This window comes from Megascapheus bottae, chromosome 8, assembly GCF_031878675.1.
Source record: "Megascapheus bottae isolate mThoBot1 chromosome 8, mThoBot2.hap1, whole genome shotgun sequence".
In the NCBI taxonomy this organism is placed as follows: Eukaryota; Metazoa; Chordata; class Mammalia; order Rodentia; family Geomyidae; genus Megascapheus; species Megascapheus bottae.
In genome coordinates, this window is record NC_143516.1 from 1,845,174 (window position 1) to 1,865,316 (window position 20,143).

Below are 20,143 nucleotides of genomic sequence, written 5' to 3' on the forward strand. Positions count from 1 at the left end.
TGTGGATGATTCTGTTCCCAGGAATTTAATGTGCTCCATTTTAATTGCACATGATCAACATAGACTTTTTTTTCTGAAAAAAGGCATTTCCCAAAGTTAGGAATAGCTACTAAATTCTTAGCTATGCCTGTGCTGTGTTAATAGCAACTTCTAATGGTGTTGAGAAATAACTAACTTCATAGCTTACTAAAGATCTCCCAAATTCAAGCTTTATTTTTTAAATTTTTTGCTGCTTGTGGGGCTTACACTCTGGGTTTGGGTGCTGTCCCTGAGCTCTTCAGCTCAAGGCTAGCGTTCTACCACTTGAGCCCCAGCACCATTACCAGTTTTCCTGTGGTTAATTGGAGATAAGAGTCACAGACTTCCATGCCAGGGCTGGCTTTGAACTGTGATCCTCAGATGTCAGCCTCAAGATTTACTTTACGCCTCATCACCCATGCCCACCATCACACTTCCATATCCACTGCTTTTACAAACATGGAGTGCACCTGGAGACATTTGTGCAGCATGATTTTTAAGTGGAGTGAGAGGGTCTATCATGGAAGGGAATTTACTTCACGTTTTGTAGTGAAGACTTTTCTGGAAGGCCAAACTCGCAGACTGTTGCTGGTGTTTTGCCAGGAGGGGTGTAGTGCCTGGCATAGACCACAACCATGCTTTGCAGGTGGAGCAGTGTAGACCCTGGTGGGAAGGAGGAGGATGGGGGGACACGAAGGGGGAGGGATGCTGGGGGGGGCACTGGGCTCTGTGGCTGACGACTCCCTTGCTGCTTGTGATGCCTCTGTATTGGAGACAAAGCCTTACACCCAGCCCTTCATTTCAGGGCTTTCTAACTTAAGTCGATTGCTTTTCTCCTTGTGAGAGAATTCAATTGCCTTGGAATTGACTGTGCCCATAATGAAGAGGTTAGTTCTATTTCCCCAATCCCCTTTCTGAAGGTTCCTGGGGCCCAAACCTCATGGCTTATGGTGAGACATGAGCTGTCAGCTGAGAGGATCCTGTACCCAGAACCCCTCTAGAGGTAGATGGCGTTGGGGGGCATGGAAGGCTTTATATAGTTCATGCTGTGACTCTGGACCTGAGCACCCCTAGACACCCCAAGAACAGCGTGGGTCTTAAGTACTTCTGAAGTTCATTGGGGAATGGACTAGCCATGAAGAGATTCCAAATTATTAAGAAAACAGGCCTTGACCCTGGAAATTGGCTTGCAAATCCCCAAAACTTGAAGCAGAGATGGTCTGTCCTCCTGCCTCAACTCCCTGCCCTCTACTCATTTTGCTGGCCCAACAGGAGGGCAGATTGCAAATATTTTTTGTGATTGACTTCTAAGACGGTCTCAAGTTTTTCAGAATTACAAACCCTGGAAAAATATGTATATTTAAGATGGAGCAATATCAATTTCTAGTTATTTAGAGCCCAGAAAAAGCAGCATCTTTCCACAGAAGGTGAAAGCTTTATATTCATCCTAACGTTATTTCAAGTTCTTGAGGAAACTTAAATCTTCAAAACCACATGAAATCCATGAAATGTAGAAGTCCAGGGCTGCTAAGGTTCTATCACCTGTGGTATGAAAAGACCTCTACTATCAGGAGGGAAAAGCTGGTGACATTCTGCAAATAAAGTGCCCTTGTATGATGCTCACGTCCACTCCCAGTCCCGCTTCGTAAATGGTTAGTATACAGGTGTTGTATAGAGGGGAGTAGTTATGTAAGTCTGGTAAAGAGTTCATTTCTTTTTGGACAATGTCACCCTGTCTCTCAGTCTCTTCCAACTTTTCTCTCCCATCCCCATTAAAAACAATAAGAATCTTTGCTGGGCCATCTTAGTTCTGCCAGCTATCTGCTTTTGTATAAAATTAGCACCAAAATTTACTCAATTATGTCAGGGTGTGGAAGTCAGCGTTTCTGGGTTCTGCCCCAATCCCCATCCCCTCCTTCCATGACCTTCCTTTCACCTGGCCTCCAGCTGCACTCTCAGTGTGCCCAAAGGCCTGGCCCTTGAACCGGGAGACCAGATACTGCTCCTAAGAATAACCCTTTCTCCCAGAAAAGAGTGGTCTGAGCCTCCAGTTCCTCTCTGCCTAGCATAAGGCAATTGGTACCAGAGAGGAGCAGAAAAAGGCTGTTACCTCCTCAGGTGTAGCCAAAAGGCGCGGGGCTGTGCTCTCAGCAGGCGTTTGTGGCCTCACGTGGCGATGTAGGAGACGGGGAGAATGGCCATGTTTCTGGTCCAGCCCAGACTCTGGCTTTTCTTTGTGGGATATCACAGTGCACTGCGAGCAGTGCAGGACTTCTGAGAGTCAGCCCTGATGGGCTGCCGGGTTAGCAGGGGCCAACGGCACAGCCACTCGCCTGGGACATTGGTGGTGGTCTGGATCGCTGGTCACCTTGAGCGTTGAGGCCTGGAAGGCAGGTGGCTTGGAGCACAGTGGCCTGAAATGCGGTAGCCTGGGGCTTTGGTGGCCCGGAGCACTGTGGCTGGAGTGCAGGTGGCAGCTAGCACCTGTGTTGTCTCTGAGATGGAGTTCTTTCACTGAGCTCCGTGCAGATGAAAGCAGTTGGGGCTATGGCAGCCTGGCTCTGCAGCTCAAGAAAGATGTAAGAGGAGCCAAAGCAGTGGCCCATTTCATTCAATGGGAAGCAGAGACCTGCCCCGGCTCTCCTGGTCATGCTACACGGACGCTCCCGCTGAGAATGAGTCCTTCCTGCGGGATGCCAACACTGACTTTGCTGCTTCCACGTGTGGTGGACACACAATGCCTCTGTGTCACGGGGTCCATGCTGCTTCGGCCTGTGAGCGCCATGTAAATCTCCTTTTCCCAAACCTGGCTTGTAGAAGCTTGTGTGAATCCAGTTCTTTTGTTCTGGGGATTGTGCACACTCCTTGAGCCTGCGGGTAGAGGCACACACGGCTGTCCTGGCCGCCCTTGCGTGAAGCTTCCTGCCGTGGCACATGGGTCTTTACGTGGGTCAGGAGCAAGGGATCAGGGTTCCGTTCCCAGGCGCCTGGTGTGGCTGTCTTGTCTTTCTGTGCCCCCTTGCCTGTGTACAGCCTCTGGCCACAGCCTCTCAGTGCTAACTGTGCCTCCTATGCCTCTGTTGTCAGACCGGCGACGAGGATCCTGGCCTGGACGCGGAGCCTGCTGCCGAGGACGCCGCTGAAGAAGTAACCGTTTAAGTTTTACTAGAGCTGTTTGGGGAGGTGGCGCCTGGGGGGTGGCACGGGGAGAACGGAATCTTGAAAGTAACAGCAGGTGAACCGCCATGTTGGTGGGGTGTGTGCCTGTGCACACACGGGCACACCTTCCCCGACGGCTGCGTGCCGTGGACTGCTTACCTCCCCACGCCCAGGCCTCCATGCGCCAAGGAGGCCCAGGCCTCAGTGTGAGCGGATGGACGCGGGAGGAGCACGTGGGAAGTCACCAGTTCTCCCGCAACAGAGCATCGCAATGCATGGAAAAGAATGCATTGCCTTTAGAATGGAAACATGTTATGTGTGTATTTAATTAGAATCTTCCTTCAAAGAAATGGTTCTAATACTACTGGCCGGGACAAAACCTGGCCCTCTGGATTGTCCTATTTGAGGGGGACACTGGTGGCCACTCAAGAGGGGTGGACGAGTTTCCCGTGTGCAGCTGTTGGTTTGTCAGAGCCAGCCAGCCGGGGGATCCTGGGTTCGCTGGTGGGAAGCTACTTTTGCTGCAGGCCAGGAAACAGGGACTCTGCTGGAGGAGAGTGAGGAGGAGTGGCCAAGAGGTCAAGGAGAAAGGGGGACGGAGGTAGGTAGTGGGGCTGGAAGAGAAGGGGAGAGGGGCCTGCTGACAACCCAGTCCTGAGGAGGAGGTAAGATGGGGAAGAGAGGAGGGAGTGGACAGCTATCTACAGTTTCCTGCCTCGTAGTAAGATGGGGAAGAGAGGAGGGAGTGGACAGCTACCTACAGTTCCTGCCTTGTAGGAAGTTGCTCCTCATGCAGCCGAGGAAGCCTGGCGTAGAATCTAGTACAGCTACCTTGTCCTCGCCTCTGCGCTAACACGCAGACGAGCCTGTGTGACAAGACCTCATCTGAGGAGACGTCAGCAGGAAAGGGCTGGATTCCAGGTAGGTAAGGTGGCTCGTGCCTGCAATCCTAGCTACTATGGATGCTGAGACTGGGAAAATAGGGTTTGTGACCCATCTGGGCAAAAAAATTAGCGAGAAACTATCTCAACCAATAAAGAAAGCTGAGAGAGGCAGGCCCATGGGTTACCCCAGCTCTCTGGAAAGCATGAACGGAAGGACTGAGACCCAGCTGGACCAGGCACACACACAAGACCATCTGTGAAAAGCAATGAAAGCCAAAGGGCTTCGTACATGGCTTCAGTTCCAAAGTGGAATTGAAGCTGGGCAAAGGAATTATAGCTCTGTGGCTGTGTTAGAAGGATTCCCTCAGAGGCAGTTGCAGCATCCGGACAGACAGCAGGACCCAGCAACCTCACTCTCCCAGGCCAGGTGACACTGGAACAGACAAGGTGTAAAATCTACAACCCTGCTGGCTCCAACTCGGAAACCTGTTCATCCACGCCTGGGCACAGCCTTGCAGGTTTAAGCCCCGTGCCACCAGATCTTATGATCAGATGACATAATATATTGGTTAAATAAGGAAAATGCCATTAAAGCCACCTCATCGGCAGCTGGCTGCCTTTCAGCTCTATGCTTCTGTGGCCAATCAGAATTTGGAGCTCTGTTCTCTCTCCCTAGCTCGAAGAAAACATGGTTTGGCTGTGTTTCTTGACATTCCCTGGAGAGTAGGCTTTGACAATGCCACAGAGGTCAAAAGGTAGTGGTACCTTGGGGCTTGTGACCTTCCTGATGAGACTGAGTGCTCCATCCTGGGAAGCCACAGGCAGCACAGGACGGGGGTCCAGGGTGTCCGAGGCGATGGACAAGAGCTGTCCATAGTGCTTTGTCCACAGCGCTTTGTCCCCAGCGCTTTGTCCCCAGCTCTTTGTCCCCAGCTCTTGTCTGGCTTTGGGAGAAACCCTGACTTCTGACGGACCACTGAGTGCATTTGCTATGGTCATGTCAAGGTAATTTCCTAGGCATGGCCTCTGTGGCATGGAGTCAATACAGATGAGGCTAGTTGATCATTTTGTTCATGCTGAGAAACAAGATTGATATTTTTGACCATTTGGGCTACAGTAACAAGGCAGCAGAAATCAATGGCTTCCAAACAACAGATATTTATTTCTCTCATTTTCACAGTTTATAAGCAGCCATCTCTGTGTTGTTTACATGGTAGAATGGCTTTTTTTTTTTGCCAGTCCTGGGGCTTGAACTCAGGGCCTGGGCACTGTCCTTGGACACTTTTTGCTCAAGGTTAGCATTCTACCACTTGAGCCACTGTGCCAATAATGTCTTTTTCTGTGTATGTAGTACTGAGAAATCAAACACAGGTCTTTGTGAATGCTAGTCAAGCACTCTACCACTAGGCCACACCCCTGGCTCCAGGCTTTATATTTTAAATTATTTTTATTATTAGAAAACATAGCTGTCCCTGTGTGGCCTGGACTGTCCTTGAAATGGAGCCTCTGCCTCTGCCTTACCAGTTCTATCAATGTGTGCATGCACTGGCTCGCCTGGCTTGGGGACTCCTTAGATAAAGACACAGTCCCCTTCTTGGGGCTCTGCCCTGGTGATCACCTCCAAAGTCCATCTTGTAAAAGCATCACTTTGGGAGTCAGCATTACAGCAGATGGATTTTGAGGAGTGCATAATATGCCGCTGTACTTAGGCAAGTAAGAGGAAAAATTTTAAATTCATTAGAAGTGTTTTATGGCCTAAGACTTCCCAGCCTCAAGTTGCCTTATTGATGGCCTTTTGGATGGAATTGGGAAGGTATATCCATTAGTGGCATGTGATAACAAGGAATTAATCATTTTAAGAACATTTTTGGTAATGGACTATGAGATAGTAGAAATTATATTTTCCTGTGATTTACCTTGGCTGAATGATACAAGACTCCCTGTCCTTTCAATTGTCACTACCCAGAGGAAAAGAACCTTAAACAGATATTAGGGTGTTGTGTGGGACTGTGGTGTTGACATGGAGTGCACTCATAGTGGTTGTGGGACCACTGAGGAGTTCTGGAGACCCTTGTCCACCGTGGACCGCTGGAGAATCCTGGAGACCTTTGTCCACCGTGGACCGCTGGAGAATCCTGGAGACCCTCATCCACCATGGACCACTGGGGAATCCTGGAGACCCCTGTCCACCGTGGACCACTGGGGAATCCTGGAGACCCCTGTCCACCGTGGACCACTGGGGAATCCTGGAGACCCTCGTCCACCGTGGATCACTGGGGAATCCTAGCTTACTGCTGGTGCATGTGCTGGCACCGGGACAGTGATATGTAGTAGTTGAGTGAGCGAATGGCATTTGGATTTTCCCAGTAGATGGGTGACTTGTGCTGGAATCAAATCATTCTTTGCGTGTCCTCCTTTACCTCACAGTCAAGACTATTTTGCCGTGTCTAATTAAGGATTTCTTTTGTTGTTGTTGGTTGGGGGCTTGAACTGAGAATCTGGGCGCTGTCCCTTGAGCTCTTCAGCTCAAGACTAGCACTCTACCACTTGAGCCACAGATCCACTTCTAGTTTTCTGGTGTTTAATTGGACATGAGTCGCTTGGATTTTCCTGCCCAGGCTGGCTTTGAACCATGACCCTCTAATCTCAGCATCCTGAAAAGTCTGGATTACAGGCCTGAGCCACCAGCACCCAGCTGAAAGGAAATCTCACAACCACTGAAGTATAGAAAGTTTCATGTTTCTTACATCTGAATATGTGTGTGATAATTCCAAAGTCATCTTATTTAGGGGCAAAAAGTCACTCAGATGGTAACCTGTGGGCCATATGCCATGAGAGTGTTGAGGGGTGGCAGGGAAGGCTGTCCTGAGGGGGGCAGGCCCCCTCACCGTGCAGCGTGCCCTCTGATGTCACCACTGACTTTGTTGTGGAATGCTTTAGAGGAGGGAGCATATCTGGGGTTGTGTCAATATTTCCCATGTGTGCTCTCTGTTCCTTGGGGACCTGTGTCATGGCTACATCCAGTTTATACATGAAGAACTCAGTAGGGCTGGGTATAGACTGGAGTGGGAACAAGGAGACTGCTGCTGTTGAGAGGACCTCCTCTCTGGAGCGGTCGGGTTCCCTGCTGGGGCGCTGTGACCGCCACACACAGACGTGGTCTGATTCTGTCTGACACGTTTCAGGCGGGCACCCTCGCGACTAATGGACAGTGTGAGCCAGCAGATGCCACAGGAAAGCGGGTGGGGTGGAAAGGGGGAAGGAGGTCTCCTGGAGGCCTCTCGGGGGGAGAGGTTAGTTCAGAGCTGTGTCACAGGCACAGAGGGCCCCGTGGGGACTGTCCTGGGGTGGTGTGAGGCGCCTGCTGTGGGCTCTGGACAGGCAGGGTGCGGAGGAGGGATTAAAGCTCATGGTGGACCACAGCCTGCTGCAGAGCCCAGATGCTGCCGCGGGCAGCGACCAGATGGTCCCCGGCAGCCGGCAGGCGGACACTGCTCCCCCTCCGTGTTAATGGAGTCACTTTCTCATGAGTCCAGAGGCGAGCGCAGCCCTGTTGTCTGGGAAACCCATTTGGACAGCAGCAGGGAACTGAGACGCTGCCTGCCCTCCGCACTGTGAGGTGCAGGGATGTGGTGCCTTCTTAGCTGGTGGAAAATGGCACAGGTGGGGGAACCTCAGAGGGATGTACTTGGGCCCAGCCATACCACCTCTGCACCAGGGGGCAAGGAGGGGGGAGGGGAGGTGACAGAGAGAGCCAGTGGCAGTGGCCATGTGCCCTGGTGAGATGACAGACCCATAGGCGCTGGCTCCTCAGACAGCTCTGGTCCCCGCAGTGCTACTGGACTCCTGGGTGGTTGGTAGGTGAGTTCTCACTTCATAGAAAGCCAGGGAGGAATGCCAGTGTTCGTCAGATGCCCAGATGTCAGGGATGGACTTGTGTATCTGCAGAGAGCAGTCCATCTTATCTGGGCAGCTTTAGGAAGGCAGTGAAATGTTGCTGTGTTCTCTTCCTTCCCGTGAAAGCCACTACGAGTTGTGCCTCCCCCACTGCTGTTTTGATGGCAGAATGGGAAGTGTCTTGGTGAGGGGGTGGTGACGATGCCAGCCAACGCTGGGCAGGAGAGACCTGCAGAGAAGGTCCCTGGGGTTCTGGCCGCCAGAGGAAGCGGTCTGTGCCAGCTCACGGGACAGCCAGAGGCGGCCCCAGCTGTGGGACCCGGAGCCGGCGCCAGGTCCAAACTCAGGTAGTCATTGAACAGCAGGGCAGCTCCCTGGCGGCCTCCCGAGCCTGTCATGGTGTCTATCTGCAGTGACTGGCTCTCCAGTCTTCCTTTATTCCTGTACCCAGGAAGAGGGGGGGCGGGAGGTGGCAGGACACTGGCAGAAACACCCAGAACACCTAAAGGAGGGACTCAGAACATCATCAGGGCACTGGACTAAAAGTCACACACAGGTGGACTCTCACCCCCTCGGCTGAGCCCCTCAACAGCTACCTATAAAGCCTGCACATTGCCCCTACTGTCTCCAGCTCTGGAGAGAGATTCAGTTACCCTTTTTAAAAAATCAGAAAAAAAAAGACTCAACTGGTTTGAATAGCAATGAGACAAGATGAATAATGAAGCCTGGGAATTCATAAAGCAATTAAAAACAACGCAATTATAGCTTACAGAGGTAGTTAATGGTTTTGAAAGAAGATGAATAAAGAAATCTCCCAATCCATTACATGGATGTTACCTTGCATGTCTGTTATCTCACATGCCTTTTACCTTGCTTGCATGGCTGTCGCATGTTAAGGCTGTTATTTTGCACGGCTGATTCCTGCTTGGCTGTTATCTGAACATGTTATCTTGCATGGCTATTATCTTGCATGGCTGTTACATTGCATGCTTGTTATCTTGCATGCCTGTTGCCTTGCATGGCTGTATCTTACCCAGCAGCTCCCGAAGCTGCTGCAGTGTGAGTCACAACACAAAGGTCAGTCTCTCTGGATTGTGTTTCTCTTCTTTTCTGTCCAGCAGAATCATTTCGGTCCTTACACTGAGTCTAGAAAGGGGTATGATAAGCAGGTGACTTTTGGAAGAGGGAGATGGAGGCATGCATGCGTGCAAGCTCTGAATCAGCTGTGTGTTTAAGCTCTCCCCAGGGAGCAAATAGCACTGGCTCCAGGGAACATTAGCATGTCTTGTGGCAGAAGTGAAGGGACACGTGCGAGTCTGCCTGAGAATTGACACAGCAATTATTTGCAGGCATCTGCAGAAGACAGGATGTCTGACTCTCTTCGTTTGCAGACTTCTGTCCTTGGAGAGTTTTCTTCCCCTCCGGGGGTGGCATTCATCTCTGATGGACATGTCAAGCAGGTTCCAGCACTCTCATCCTGACTTTCTCCTTTTCTTTTGGTAACACAGCTGCCATTGCACTGTGCTCAGAATGGTTTGTCTGAACAGAGAAAGCTCACACTCAGCGTGTGTTCACACGCAGTAAGAGGCTGGGCACAGCTGTGGATGGTCCTGTGGTCTCAGAGGCTGCCCATGTGTGGGCCGCAAGGAGAGGCCAGTGAGCTGTCCTCCCGCCCTCGCTCCAGCACGAGTGGGCAGCCGGGGGAGGGGGCAGCCGTCTCACCTGGGTCCAGGGACCGTCCCCTAGTGACTGCCACCAGCGGTCCTGTGAGCCGCCTACCCAAAGGCAGGTTCTCTGGGGAAGAGGGGCTTGCCGTCATTGTGGAGGTCTGTGAGGGGTGCGGCCACACCGGAAGTTGATCAAGCTGCCCCTCGTGGGCAGGGCCCAGGGCTGCAGGGAGGCGAGCTGAGATCCGCCTCGGTCTGTGGGGTTCCTGCCTCTGAGCCTCCGAGGAAGCAGGATGGCTTGGTGCAGGAAGAGCCTTCTAGTGTGGCTCTGAACCTCGGTCCTGCAAGCGGGGAAGGTCTTTTCTTCCCTCCATTTTTTGGGTTGCAACACTGAGGCAGCAAAGGTGATGCAATTTGCCAAGTATGGCCACCCATGCAGCCCATAATGGTGATTCAAACAGAGGTCCTCTAGGAACATTTGCTCTTTGCCGAGTAACTCATTCTTTCTGTCCCTGTCCCCGTCTCTGTCTCTGTCTCCCTGGTTCGACAGGGACTCAAACTCAGTACCTGAGGCTTTTGTTCCTTTGACTAGTGTTCTACCAGCTGAGCCACGCCTCCAGCCCCTAGACCCCATCCTGTTCTGTGCACCTGATTGGTGGAGAACTCCTGGTCATGGAGATTGGACCCAGGGCCCGTTACGCCTCAGTCCTTCCTGTCCAAGGCTCTAAACTGCATTGCCGGCAGTTCTCGTACCAGGGGCTCTTGCCGGGACGCCTGCTCCCAGTCCCTTCCTTCACCTTCAGGTGGGGTCAGGAGGCCCCTCCATCCAGACAAGGGGTTCTGGGGAGCACCCCGTGCTCAGGTGACCTTCATGACCTGCATCACTGCCCTGAGGCAGCCCAGGATGACGCCCGAGTGCTCCTTGTGCTGAGCAGAAGCCATACCGTGCCGCTTTCCTAGGCCAGGTGAGGTTCACCACTGGGTGCAGGGGAAAATGGAGGTGGAATGCAGTGTCAGGCACCCACCAGGCACGCTGCCTCACATCGCCGGGGCTCCTGGCTCAGCCACCGCTCCACTGAGGGACCGGGTTCCCCTGCATGGCACTGTCCCCCACAGGGCAGGGGTCTTTCGAGGGGACTTAGGCCGTGGGTATCGGTAACACAGCGTGGCATGGATGGTGTGGCCGGGTCCTGATGTGGAGAAACCACCCGTCAGTATGTCCCTTGAGACAGCAGGGGGCAGGGAACGGGTGACATGGAGTCCTCCATGTTTGTTTTGGTTACGTTTTCCCCTAAGTTTATTTAGGCGAACCCTGTGCATCCTGACATCTGTCTGTTAGAGTCATTACGCCTCCCCAGCACGGAAGACCTCACTCTGCCCGAGGCCAGGGTCAGAAGCAGTGGCAGCTGGTGCTTCACCATGGCTGCCTGGAGGACCAGGACGGGGAGACTGTCCCCTTCAGTCGCCTGATGCCCCTGGAGGAGCAGGACGGGGAGACTGTCCCCTTCAGTCGCCTGACCCCCAGTGCTTTTGTACTTCCTTGGGAAAAAATCACAGCTGCATTGTAGCTGCGTTGGAGGGTTGGAGGGGACATTGTTGATTTTAGCAGAAAGCCATAGCTGCGGACCACGCCATGAGGCCCTCAGAGGCCGGGGAGCTCAGCCCGTGACCCAGGCATTAACATATGGAGACTTGGGGTTCAGGACCTTTGCCAGTGAGTGTTTGCTCAGGCAGCCAGTGTTATCTTTTTGTGTCATTTCTGCATTAAGCAGAAATAAAAACTAACTCTGAAGTTAATTGAGAATTAGGGGAAATTCTGCTTTATAGTTTCTGTCTTTCTCTCTCTCTCTCTCTCTCTCTCTCTCTCTCTCTCTCTCTCTCTCTCTCTCTCTCCTTCCTTCCTTCCTTCCTTTCACCAGTCTCGGGGCTTGAACTCAGGGCCTGGGCACTGTCCTTGGGCTTTTTCAAGGCTAGAGCTCTACCACTTGAGCCACAGCACCACTTCCAGCTTTTTTTTGTTTCTATGTATGTGATACCGAGGAATTGAGCCCAGGTCTTCGTGCATGCTAGGTAAGCACTCTACCACTAGGCCATGCTAGTTTTAGTTTTTTTTTTGTTTTTAAGTGAAATTTTTTTCTATAGAGAAACATATTTGGATAGATTATTAGCAAAAAAGCAAATGCTCAGCCAATATAACAAACCACGGTACTCGGTTCTGCGTGGGGTGCAGTAGACAGGAGAACGTGTGAATAGAGTGGGTCATCTCCAAAGTCCCAGCCGTTCCTGATGCGCCAGAGAATGAGGTGTGCTGGGTGTCATCTCCAGGCTTCCAGCCCTGTGAGGAGCACTGGGACACGAGGACTTTCCCGGGAGGGTGGACAGGCAGAACGTGTGGGTGAAAAGACTACATGTGCAGGCTGGAGAACCCCAGGCCCAGTCGCAGTGTGAACCCACATCCCCAGCTCATTCCACAGGCCTCCTCCCCCCGACCCATGTTCAGGGCAGGGGTGGGACCTGGTGACTCACCTGCAGCACAGACGCCCCACCCCACCCAGCTCAGGGGAGGTAGAGCCCGAGGCCACTGGAGAGGAGAGGAGCATGAGAAAGTGACATCCCCACCCCAGGGGAATCCTTCCCACTGCTGTGACAAACCAGGCACTGAGTGGCAGGCGGCACGGTCGGACCAGCTCCAGACAGGGCGAGGTGTGCTGAGACTGGGGGCGGGGGGGGGGGGAAACTTGCTGGGTCCGGAGCAGGGGTGCTCTGCTGACAACCTCCACTGTGGATAGAAATGTGAAATGACACAGCGACTTTGCAAAACAAAGAAGCAGCTCAAGCATTCATCAGCTTCCACACAGAGGAAGCAATTATAGTTCTAGAAACAAGACTCTTTCCCGCAATAGAGGGTTCACCTGAAAGCTGTGGAGCCAACAAAGGAGCCAACTCTGAGCACTGCAGATCAGAGGGGCAGACGGGGGCACGTATGCATCAGAGGTCCAGGACTCCGGGATGAAGTGAGGACGAAGAGACCCGAACAGGAAATGCGCGTGTCACGGCGATGGCTTTGCCAAAATTCACGGATGTAAATTGTACTTCAATGAATCTGACTCTGCAGGCCCAAAAAGGAGATAATTAAGGAAACGTCTATATTCAGCCATAAATTCCGCTGTTTCATATTTGCTTCTGATACATTATTGGATATGAATGAACTATCCTCTGTCCCGTGGCTGTGAATCTGTCCCTTCTGGCTTTTTCTTGTTGGTTGTGAGGCTTGAACTCTGGGCCTGGGCGCTATCCCCGAGCTCTTCAGCTCAAGGCTACCGCCCTGCCCCTTGCTTTCCTAGTGGTTAATTGGATATGAGTCTCACGGTCTTTAGTGCCCGAGCTGGTTGACCAGCAGACCTCAGCCTCGTGCCTGTGGAGCTAGGACAGGCGTGACCCTCTGTGCCCAGCTTCCTTTCTGGCTTTTCTGAGCATCCTTTTGAACTTTTGTCATAGCACACCCATGGTGATTCTGCATCACCAGTACCATCAGCACAGAGAGAATATGTACAGAGACCTTGTTTTTGTAAGGAAAAGTACAATTTTATTGCCATCTTTCTCTAAATAATACAGTCTATTAGAACTTACCTAGCCTTACTCTACGTTAGCTAATGTAAACAGTCTACAGTGAGCTAAAGCCTGCAGTAGACACTCTACACCAATGCACACGCCTCCTATCAGGGATTCGAGCCCCTGTGCGGTAGAATCCGGGGAAGCCTGGCCCTGGTGCCAGGGTGTGGAGACCCTCCAGGCTTCAAGGCCATGATGGGCCCAGGGAATGCGGGAAAGTGGTCTGCTAGAAGCCTGCACGTAGTAAGCACTCCCCAGCTGTTTGCTATTCTGATTATTTGTGTTATGGGAAGAAAAGTTTGCTAAACATCTTAATTAGGCAAATGGAATTGCTCTTACGTAAGACAGCAATCTGTTTTCAATATATTGGCAAGACCTATTCATAATGAGATATTCTAATGTGAAAATGATAAATAAAACTTGCTCCTCAATATATTACAGATAAAGTCTTGGTTTAACTTTTTTTTTTTTTGCCAATCCTGGGGATTGAACTCAGGACCTGGGCACTGTCCTTGAGTACTTTTGTTCAAGGCTAGCGCTCTGCCACATGAGCCATAGCTCCACTTCCGGCTTTTTTGCGTGTATGTGGGACCCCGGCACTAGGCTACACTCCTAGCCCCTGTCAAACCATTCTTTTCCAGCTCCTACTTGAGTGTTTAACATGGTAAACGACACTTCAGAAGCATTTCAGTGAGCCATGGTTGTCTTTCCCGTTCCTGGTGAGCTCAAGTCAATGACACTGAACATCAAAACTGAATTTAAGCAGTGGAGAATCCACTCTCAAGACACTGTCCAGAATGCCCCTCCTGTGCAAGTCTGAGTGAAACGCCCAGCTCCACTCTTCTTTCGTGTTCCTGGGTGGGCCCATCCCTTCCTAGGCAGGTTCTGCCTCAGTGTCCTCTCATCCGCCCGTTTTCTGGACGGCACCATCGTGTAGCCCTCACACGTGGACACCCACCTTCTCCAGCTACCTCTGGGCACAGGGAATCTTCTTCCTTGGCGAAAGCCCCACCCTGGGACGAGGTCAGAGGTCAGGGAGGCATGACCTTCACTCCCAGCTCGGCTCTCACTGCGCTTAGAGCCAAATCTGGAGGAGGTGTGAGGGCTATGGAGAGGCACACGAACAGGTGCAAGGGTCGGTCTGGGTGGGTTTGTGCCTCTGTTCCTGTTGGGCATGTGCAGTGACCATTTGTGAGTCTTCCTGAGAGAAACTTCTCAAATCCCTTATTTTTTTTTTTTTGTGGTCATGGGGCTTGAACTGGACCTGGGCGCTGTCCCTGAGCTCTTCAGTGCAAGGCCCTACCCCGAGCCACAGCCCCACTTCCCATTTTCTAGTGATTAACTGCAGATAAGAGTCTCCTGTTCTTTAATGCCCCTGCTGGCTTTGAACCACGATCCTGATCCTCAGGTCTCAGCTCCTGAGTAGCTAGAATTACAGGCGTGAGCCTCCACTCCAGACCCCTTGCTTATTTTTTTTAATCTGGTTGTTCCTGTGCAGTGTCACGGAGTGAGGGCAATTTGTCCTGTATGCCCGTGTCGCCCTGCTCACAAGCCCATTGCCACGTCACCCTGGGCTTCTCCTGCACTTGTTTTGGAATGTCTGTACCTGGCCTGGAATATGGCGGGACAGAGCTTGGTGGAGAGGTTCAAACACTGAGCAGTGTGGTTTACGTTGAGCTCGGGAATGGCTTTGCTTAACTGGAGGATGGATCTCATGGTTTGTAGAGAAGCACACAGACAGAACATTTTTCCTGACTCTTCCAGCGGAAGTGATTATTCCCCCTGGACTGTGTGCCCCCTTCCGTGGCCCAGTGGAAGCGCTGGTCATTGGGTGCTGTGTGTGCAGCGGGTGAGAGAGGACAGGCCCGCCTTCCCGCGTGGCCTGGGGTCCACACACATTCCTTCCCTTGATGGTCCACCGCCGGATGTCACCTCTTAGACAGGGTTGATGGAGGGAACATGCCCCCACCCCCAGCGCAGACAGATGAAAACTCAAGCTACCTAGTGATTTGAAGTTTGTTTGGAGGACTGAGAAAAATGAAAGAAAATGCATTCCATGCTCTAGATATGCCAGCTACTTAAAAACGACAACAAACTACCTCTGTTTTCTTCAGTGAAACGTGAAATACTCACCAGTCTAGACGAGTTCCCGGAAGAGGAGCTCTATTTATGTCCAGGGTGTGAATGCTGACTCCCCGCCTCGCCCGCCTCTTGATTTCAGGCTCGCCTGACCCACTTGTTTCATTCTACTCACAGCGTGGGGTGTGAGGGGCAGGGGACAGGTGACCCCCAGCCAGAGGGCTCTGTTGCTTGTGCGGGGTGCCTCGCCTGTGTCTCCTGTCCCCGAGCCAGGGTGGCATGCTGTGCATCTGAGAGTGACAGGCCTTGTGGTTGGATGGTTTTGTTGAGAGCTCTGGGGTCCCACAGTGAGCCAGCTCTCGTTGTGACACCAAGCCTGCCAGTGCCTCGTCCTCAGACATTCAGCTTCAGAATGGGGAGAGGACTGTGTGGAGTCTATAAACCAGTTACCCGGCCCCTGGCATTTTTTTTAATACTGAAATGTATACAGGAGTCATGTTATATTCGCCAGATAGAAGGTGCGTTACTTCACACACATTGATGCCCCTTGTCATGTTTTTGTCCCCAATTCCTTCCCACCCCCTCCCAGTCATCTTGTTTTCCCCCTTCTCAATCCTATTTCAAATAAATAAATAAACATATATACAATATACCAGGTAACGAAGTCAGATACTGTAACAATATGAGATTAGCCAAAGGGCATCAAAAGAGAAGAGAAATAACATAGTACATTAAGAACAACAATCACTCAAGATAAAGCTCTTGCTTCCATATCCTGGAGGTCCTTTCATTTAGCCTCACCCTATATAGCCTTATGTATCTAGGTTTTGCACTATTGTAATCATCTGCTAGGAAAGTCCAAGGTTTATATTAATTATGACGAATGAGGGAAACCATTGAGCCTATGTTCCTTTGAGGCTGGCTTACTTCACTTAATATGATTTTGTCTAAGTCTTTCCATTTCCCTGCAAATGAGGTGATGTCGTTCTTTCTGACAGCAGCATAGAATTCCATTGTGTACAAATACCACATCTTGTTGATCCACTCATCAACTGAGGGACATCTAGGTTGGTTCCATATCTTTGCTATGGTAAATAGTGCTGCAATGAACATTGTTGTGCTAGTGGATTTAGTATGCCCTTGTTTCTGGATGAGTGGGTAAATGCCAAGTAGTGGAATTGCTGGGTCATAGGGGAGTTCTATGTTTAGCCTTTTGAGGCACTGCCACACTGCTTTCCATAGTGGTTGAACGACTTTGCACTCCCACCAACAGTGTAGTAGTGATCCCTCCTGGCCACATCCCCTCCAGCATCTGTTGTCATTCGTTTTCCTGATCCTGGCCATTCTAGCTGGAGTGAGGTGGAATCTTAGAGTTGTTTTGATTTGCATTTCTTTTATGACCAGAGATGTTGAGCATTTCTTCATGTGTCTATAGGCCATTTTTGTTTCTTCTTCAGAGAAGTCTCTTTAAGTCTTTGGCCCATCTTTTAATGGGATGGTTGTTTCTTTGAGGATTTGTTTTTGCGAGATTCAATTTTTTGAGGTGTAGGTATATTTTAGATATGATGTCTTTGTCATTTTTATGGTTAGTGAAGATCTTCTCTCACTCTGTAGGCTTTCTAGTTAACTTGCTAGCTATGTCCTTTGCCATACATAAGCTTTGTAGTTTGAATCAGTCCCATTTGTCTAAACTTTCTTTGTTGAGTTTCTGGGTCTTTATTAAGAAACTTTAGACTCGTGCCAAGGAGACATAGTGTATCTCCTATTCTTTCTTCTAAAGTTTTCAGTGTGTCGGCTTTTATCTCAAGATCTTTGATCCATTTGGAATTAATCCTGGAGCAAGGTGACAAAGAAGGATCCAACTTTAGTTTTCTGTAGGTGCTTAACCAGTTCTGCCAGCACCACTTGTTGAAGAGTCTGTTTTTCTTCCATTCTACTTTTTTGGCTCCTTATCAAAGATTAGGTGGCCATATGACCTGTGGCATTTTGCCATAGTGCCTGAATGGACAGAAAGGTGTGACCTCGCCACCCAGGTGGGTGAGAGTGGGGCCACCTGCATGCACGGCAGAGCCTGGCAGAGGAGTTAAGTCGTCTCTTGGGAGACCCTGCATGCCGGGTCACCTTTGGCCTCTGCTTTCATTCTCCAGGTCCAGCCCCCACCCCCTGCATTCTGTAGGCACCCACATGCATGTCCAGTCGCCCAGTGAGTCCCTGCCCTGCTCTGAGATGGATTCTGGACCATGGACGTAGCTACAATGTAGAAGAGGAGTCTTAAGGCACTCAGTCTCTATGTGCTGCAGCTGTAAGCCTCTATCTGGAATACTGCCATGTGGCTGGCAGTTAATGGAGGCTTGCTTCCCGCTGGAGGCCACACAGAAGGGGGGAGCAGCATGACAGGGCCTCCCCACTGCCAGGGAAGGGGATGTGCCTGCAGGGGCGAGGTGGGGCATAGCACTCACCCTGGAGCTCGCCGCAGCAGGCAACACTGGAGCACAGAGCAATTTGGCCTTTACCTCTTTTCCACAGGGAGCACACATGCACACACACTCACACAAATGCATGTGCGTGCACACATGTACACACACATACACACAGAGGTGTCTGCTTGCCATGTCCAGCCAGCAGATACCAGGTGACGGATGAAGAAATGCCCGTGCAGTGCTAGTTAATCTATCTTTACTATTAAATACTACTCCAGTACCATCATGGGGTCAGGAATGAGTGTAGTTGAAAGACCTGGTGAAACTGAGATGTCTTCCTTGCCCTCCACTTTCAAAGAGTCGGGCTGCTCTGGGGTTGGTGGAGGGAGCATTCCCAGAGGCAGACCCAGGATCCCAGCAGGAGCCAGGTCAGTGAGGTCCACACTCCCCCTGCGGTTTGCACAGGGGCCTGCAGGAGGTCAAACTCACACAGCAGCGTTTTCCACTGGTGTCGGTCAGTCTCCATGCATCAGCACCAAAAACAGCTTGAAGTGGAGCTGTGCCTCAAGTGGTAGAGGACCAGTTATGAGCACCAAAGCAAAGAGACAATGCCTAAGCCTAAGTTCAAGGCTCAGTACTGGCACAAAATTAATTCATTCATTAATGCATTAAATCTGACTAATTAACATTTATAATGTTATTTATTTATTTGTTTGTTTGTTTGTTTATTTATTCAAGACTGGGCCTTGATCTAAGAATCTTGTACTTGCTGGCAAGTACTCTACCATTGAACCATGATCCTGTCCTACTGTTTTCTTTTAATGAATGCACTTAGCCTCGTCACCCAGCTTTGCCAGCCTTGGAGCACAAACACAGTTGCCCTGCATCAATGGCCATGGATCAGGAGCCACCCTTCACTCACTTAGCCTCGTCACCCAGCTTTGCCGGCCTTGGAGCACAAACACAGTTGCCCTGCATCAATGGCCATGGGTCAGGAGCCACCCCTCACTCACTCCTGTCATCTCAGCGTCCTGGGACAAAGTGCTAGCTCACCCTGTGTCTATAAATTCATCTGTGCGTCATTCTTAGGAGAGTGTTCCTGAACTAGTAAGAGCACAGTGTTCCATAGTAATTGGCTAACGTAATTAATGGACATCATTGAGGTTATTCACGTGTCAATTACTTTTTGGAAGGAAGACAATGTACTCTTAGGGCAAATGTAGTTTAAGGTTTAATGAGCTCTGCTTCCTACAGCCACTGTTGGGAGAAAGTGCACACTAGGTAAATATCTGCCAAGTTACGAGCCAGCTCTGCTTACCATGTCTGGAGTCCGCTTCTGTGTCTCAGGAGCAGCCTCTGCCTCGCCAGGAAGGCTCTCCCAGAGCAACGCCGAGCGTGAAGGCTTCCTCCAGATGCCGTGCGGCAGGAGGGCCAGCCAGGCCAGTGCCCGGCTCCCCAGAGGAAAGCCCTGCATGTCCACTTCCTGTGAAGTCCAGTGACAGAAGCCACAGCCTGGACTGGGCCCTGCCCAGGCTGCTCAGGTGCGGGGGAAACCCAGACCAGGCACGACCTCCACCGGAGGTGAGGCAGAGGGTGGAGGCCTGGAGCCGCGACAGCTGTGGGAGGAGCTCCACCCTCTGCCTCACCACAGGTGGGGTCGTGCACAGAAGGCCACAGAGAGCGCCCGCTCTCAAGCAAGGACACACGAGGCCACTGAGAGCGCCCCGACTCACGCAAGGACACACAAGGCCACAGAGAGCGCCCCGACTTACGCAAGGACACACTGACAGACCAGGTGCAGAGCGTCCAGGTGTCTGCGAGTTACGTTCAGCGGTGTTGGTCAGAAACCAGTGTGTGAGGTAATGTAGAGGAAAGCTAAAGCAGTGGGTGGGAGCGAGCAGCTGGCGAGGCGAGGCAGGCTGGCGTGGTTTCTGTGGCTCCCTGCGGGTTTACGCCCTGTGAGGGGCAGCCTAGACGGGCGGTGTACCATGAGGGAAGACGGCTTGGTTGTCTGCCCACATTGGTGCTCCACAGCCTTGCTGGGTTTCTGACACCTCCCACCTTAGGAGTGGAGCACGTGGATCTCCATTTTAAAGTTACGCTTTCCCCTGGCCCTGTTTCTGAGAGACAGCTGGACTCTATTTCTCACAGAGCGGCGCATACAAGAAGTCCTTCAGAAACAAAACCAGCTCGACGCTATCTCTTACCTTCTTCTATTCTCAAGGAAGCACTCACAGGGAAAGCCTGGCTGCCAGCTCCCAGCGGACACCGAGAACTTTGTAGGTGAGCAAAATGCTCAGGAAAGTGGACCTTCCAGGGCCAGCATTGCAGCTGACATCGGCGGACAGGCTCTGGGGACACAGCAGGACTGGTCTCATCCAGTCCTCAGCAGAGGCCGAGGAGCAGT

At 51.4% G+C, this 20,143-nt stretch overlaps 1 protein-coding gene across 1 annotated transcript in view; it reads left to right on the plus strand.

Moving 5' to 3' along the window:
• Positions 1 to 20,143, plus strand: part of Rps6ka2 (ribosomal protein S6 kinase A2) — a 187,907-nt gene that overhangs the window by 18,554 nt on the left and 149,210 nt on the right. The window contains exon 5 of the mRNA XM_090337844.1: positions 3,106 to 3,165. Coding sequence (XP_090193970.1) covers positions 3,106 to 3,165 — 60 coding nt within the window. The remainder of the gene's footprint in view (positions 1 to 3,105; positions 3,166 to 20,143) is intronic.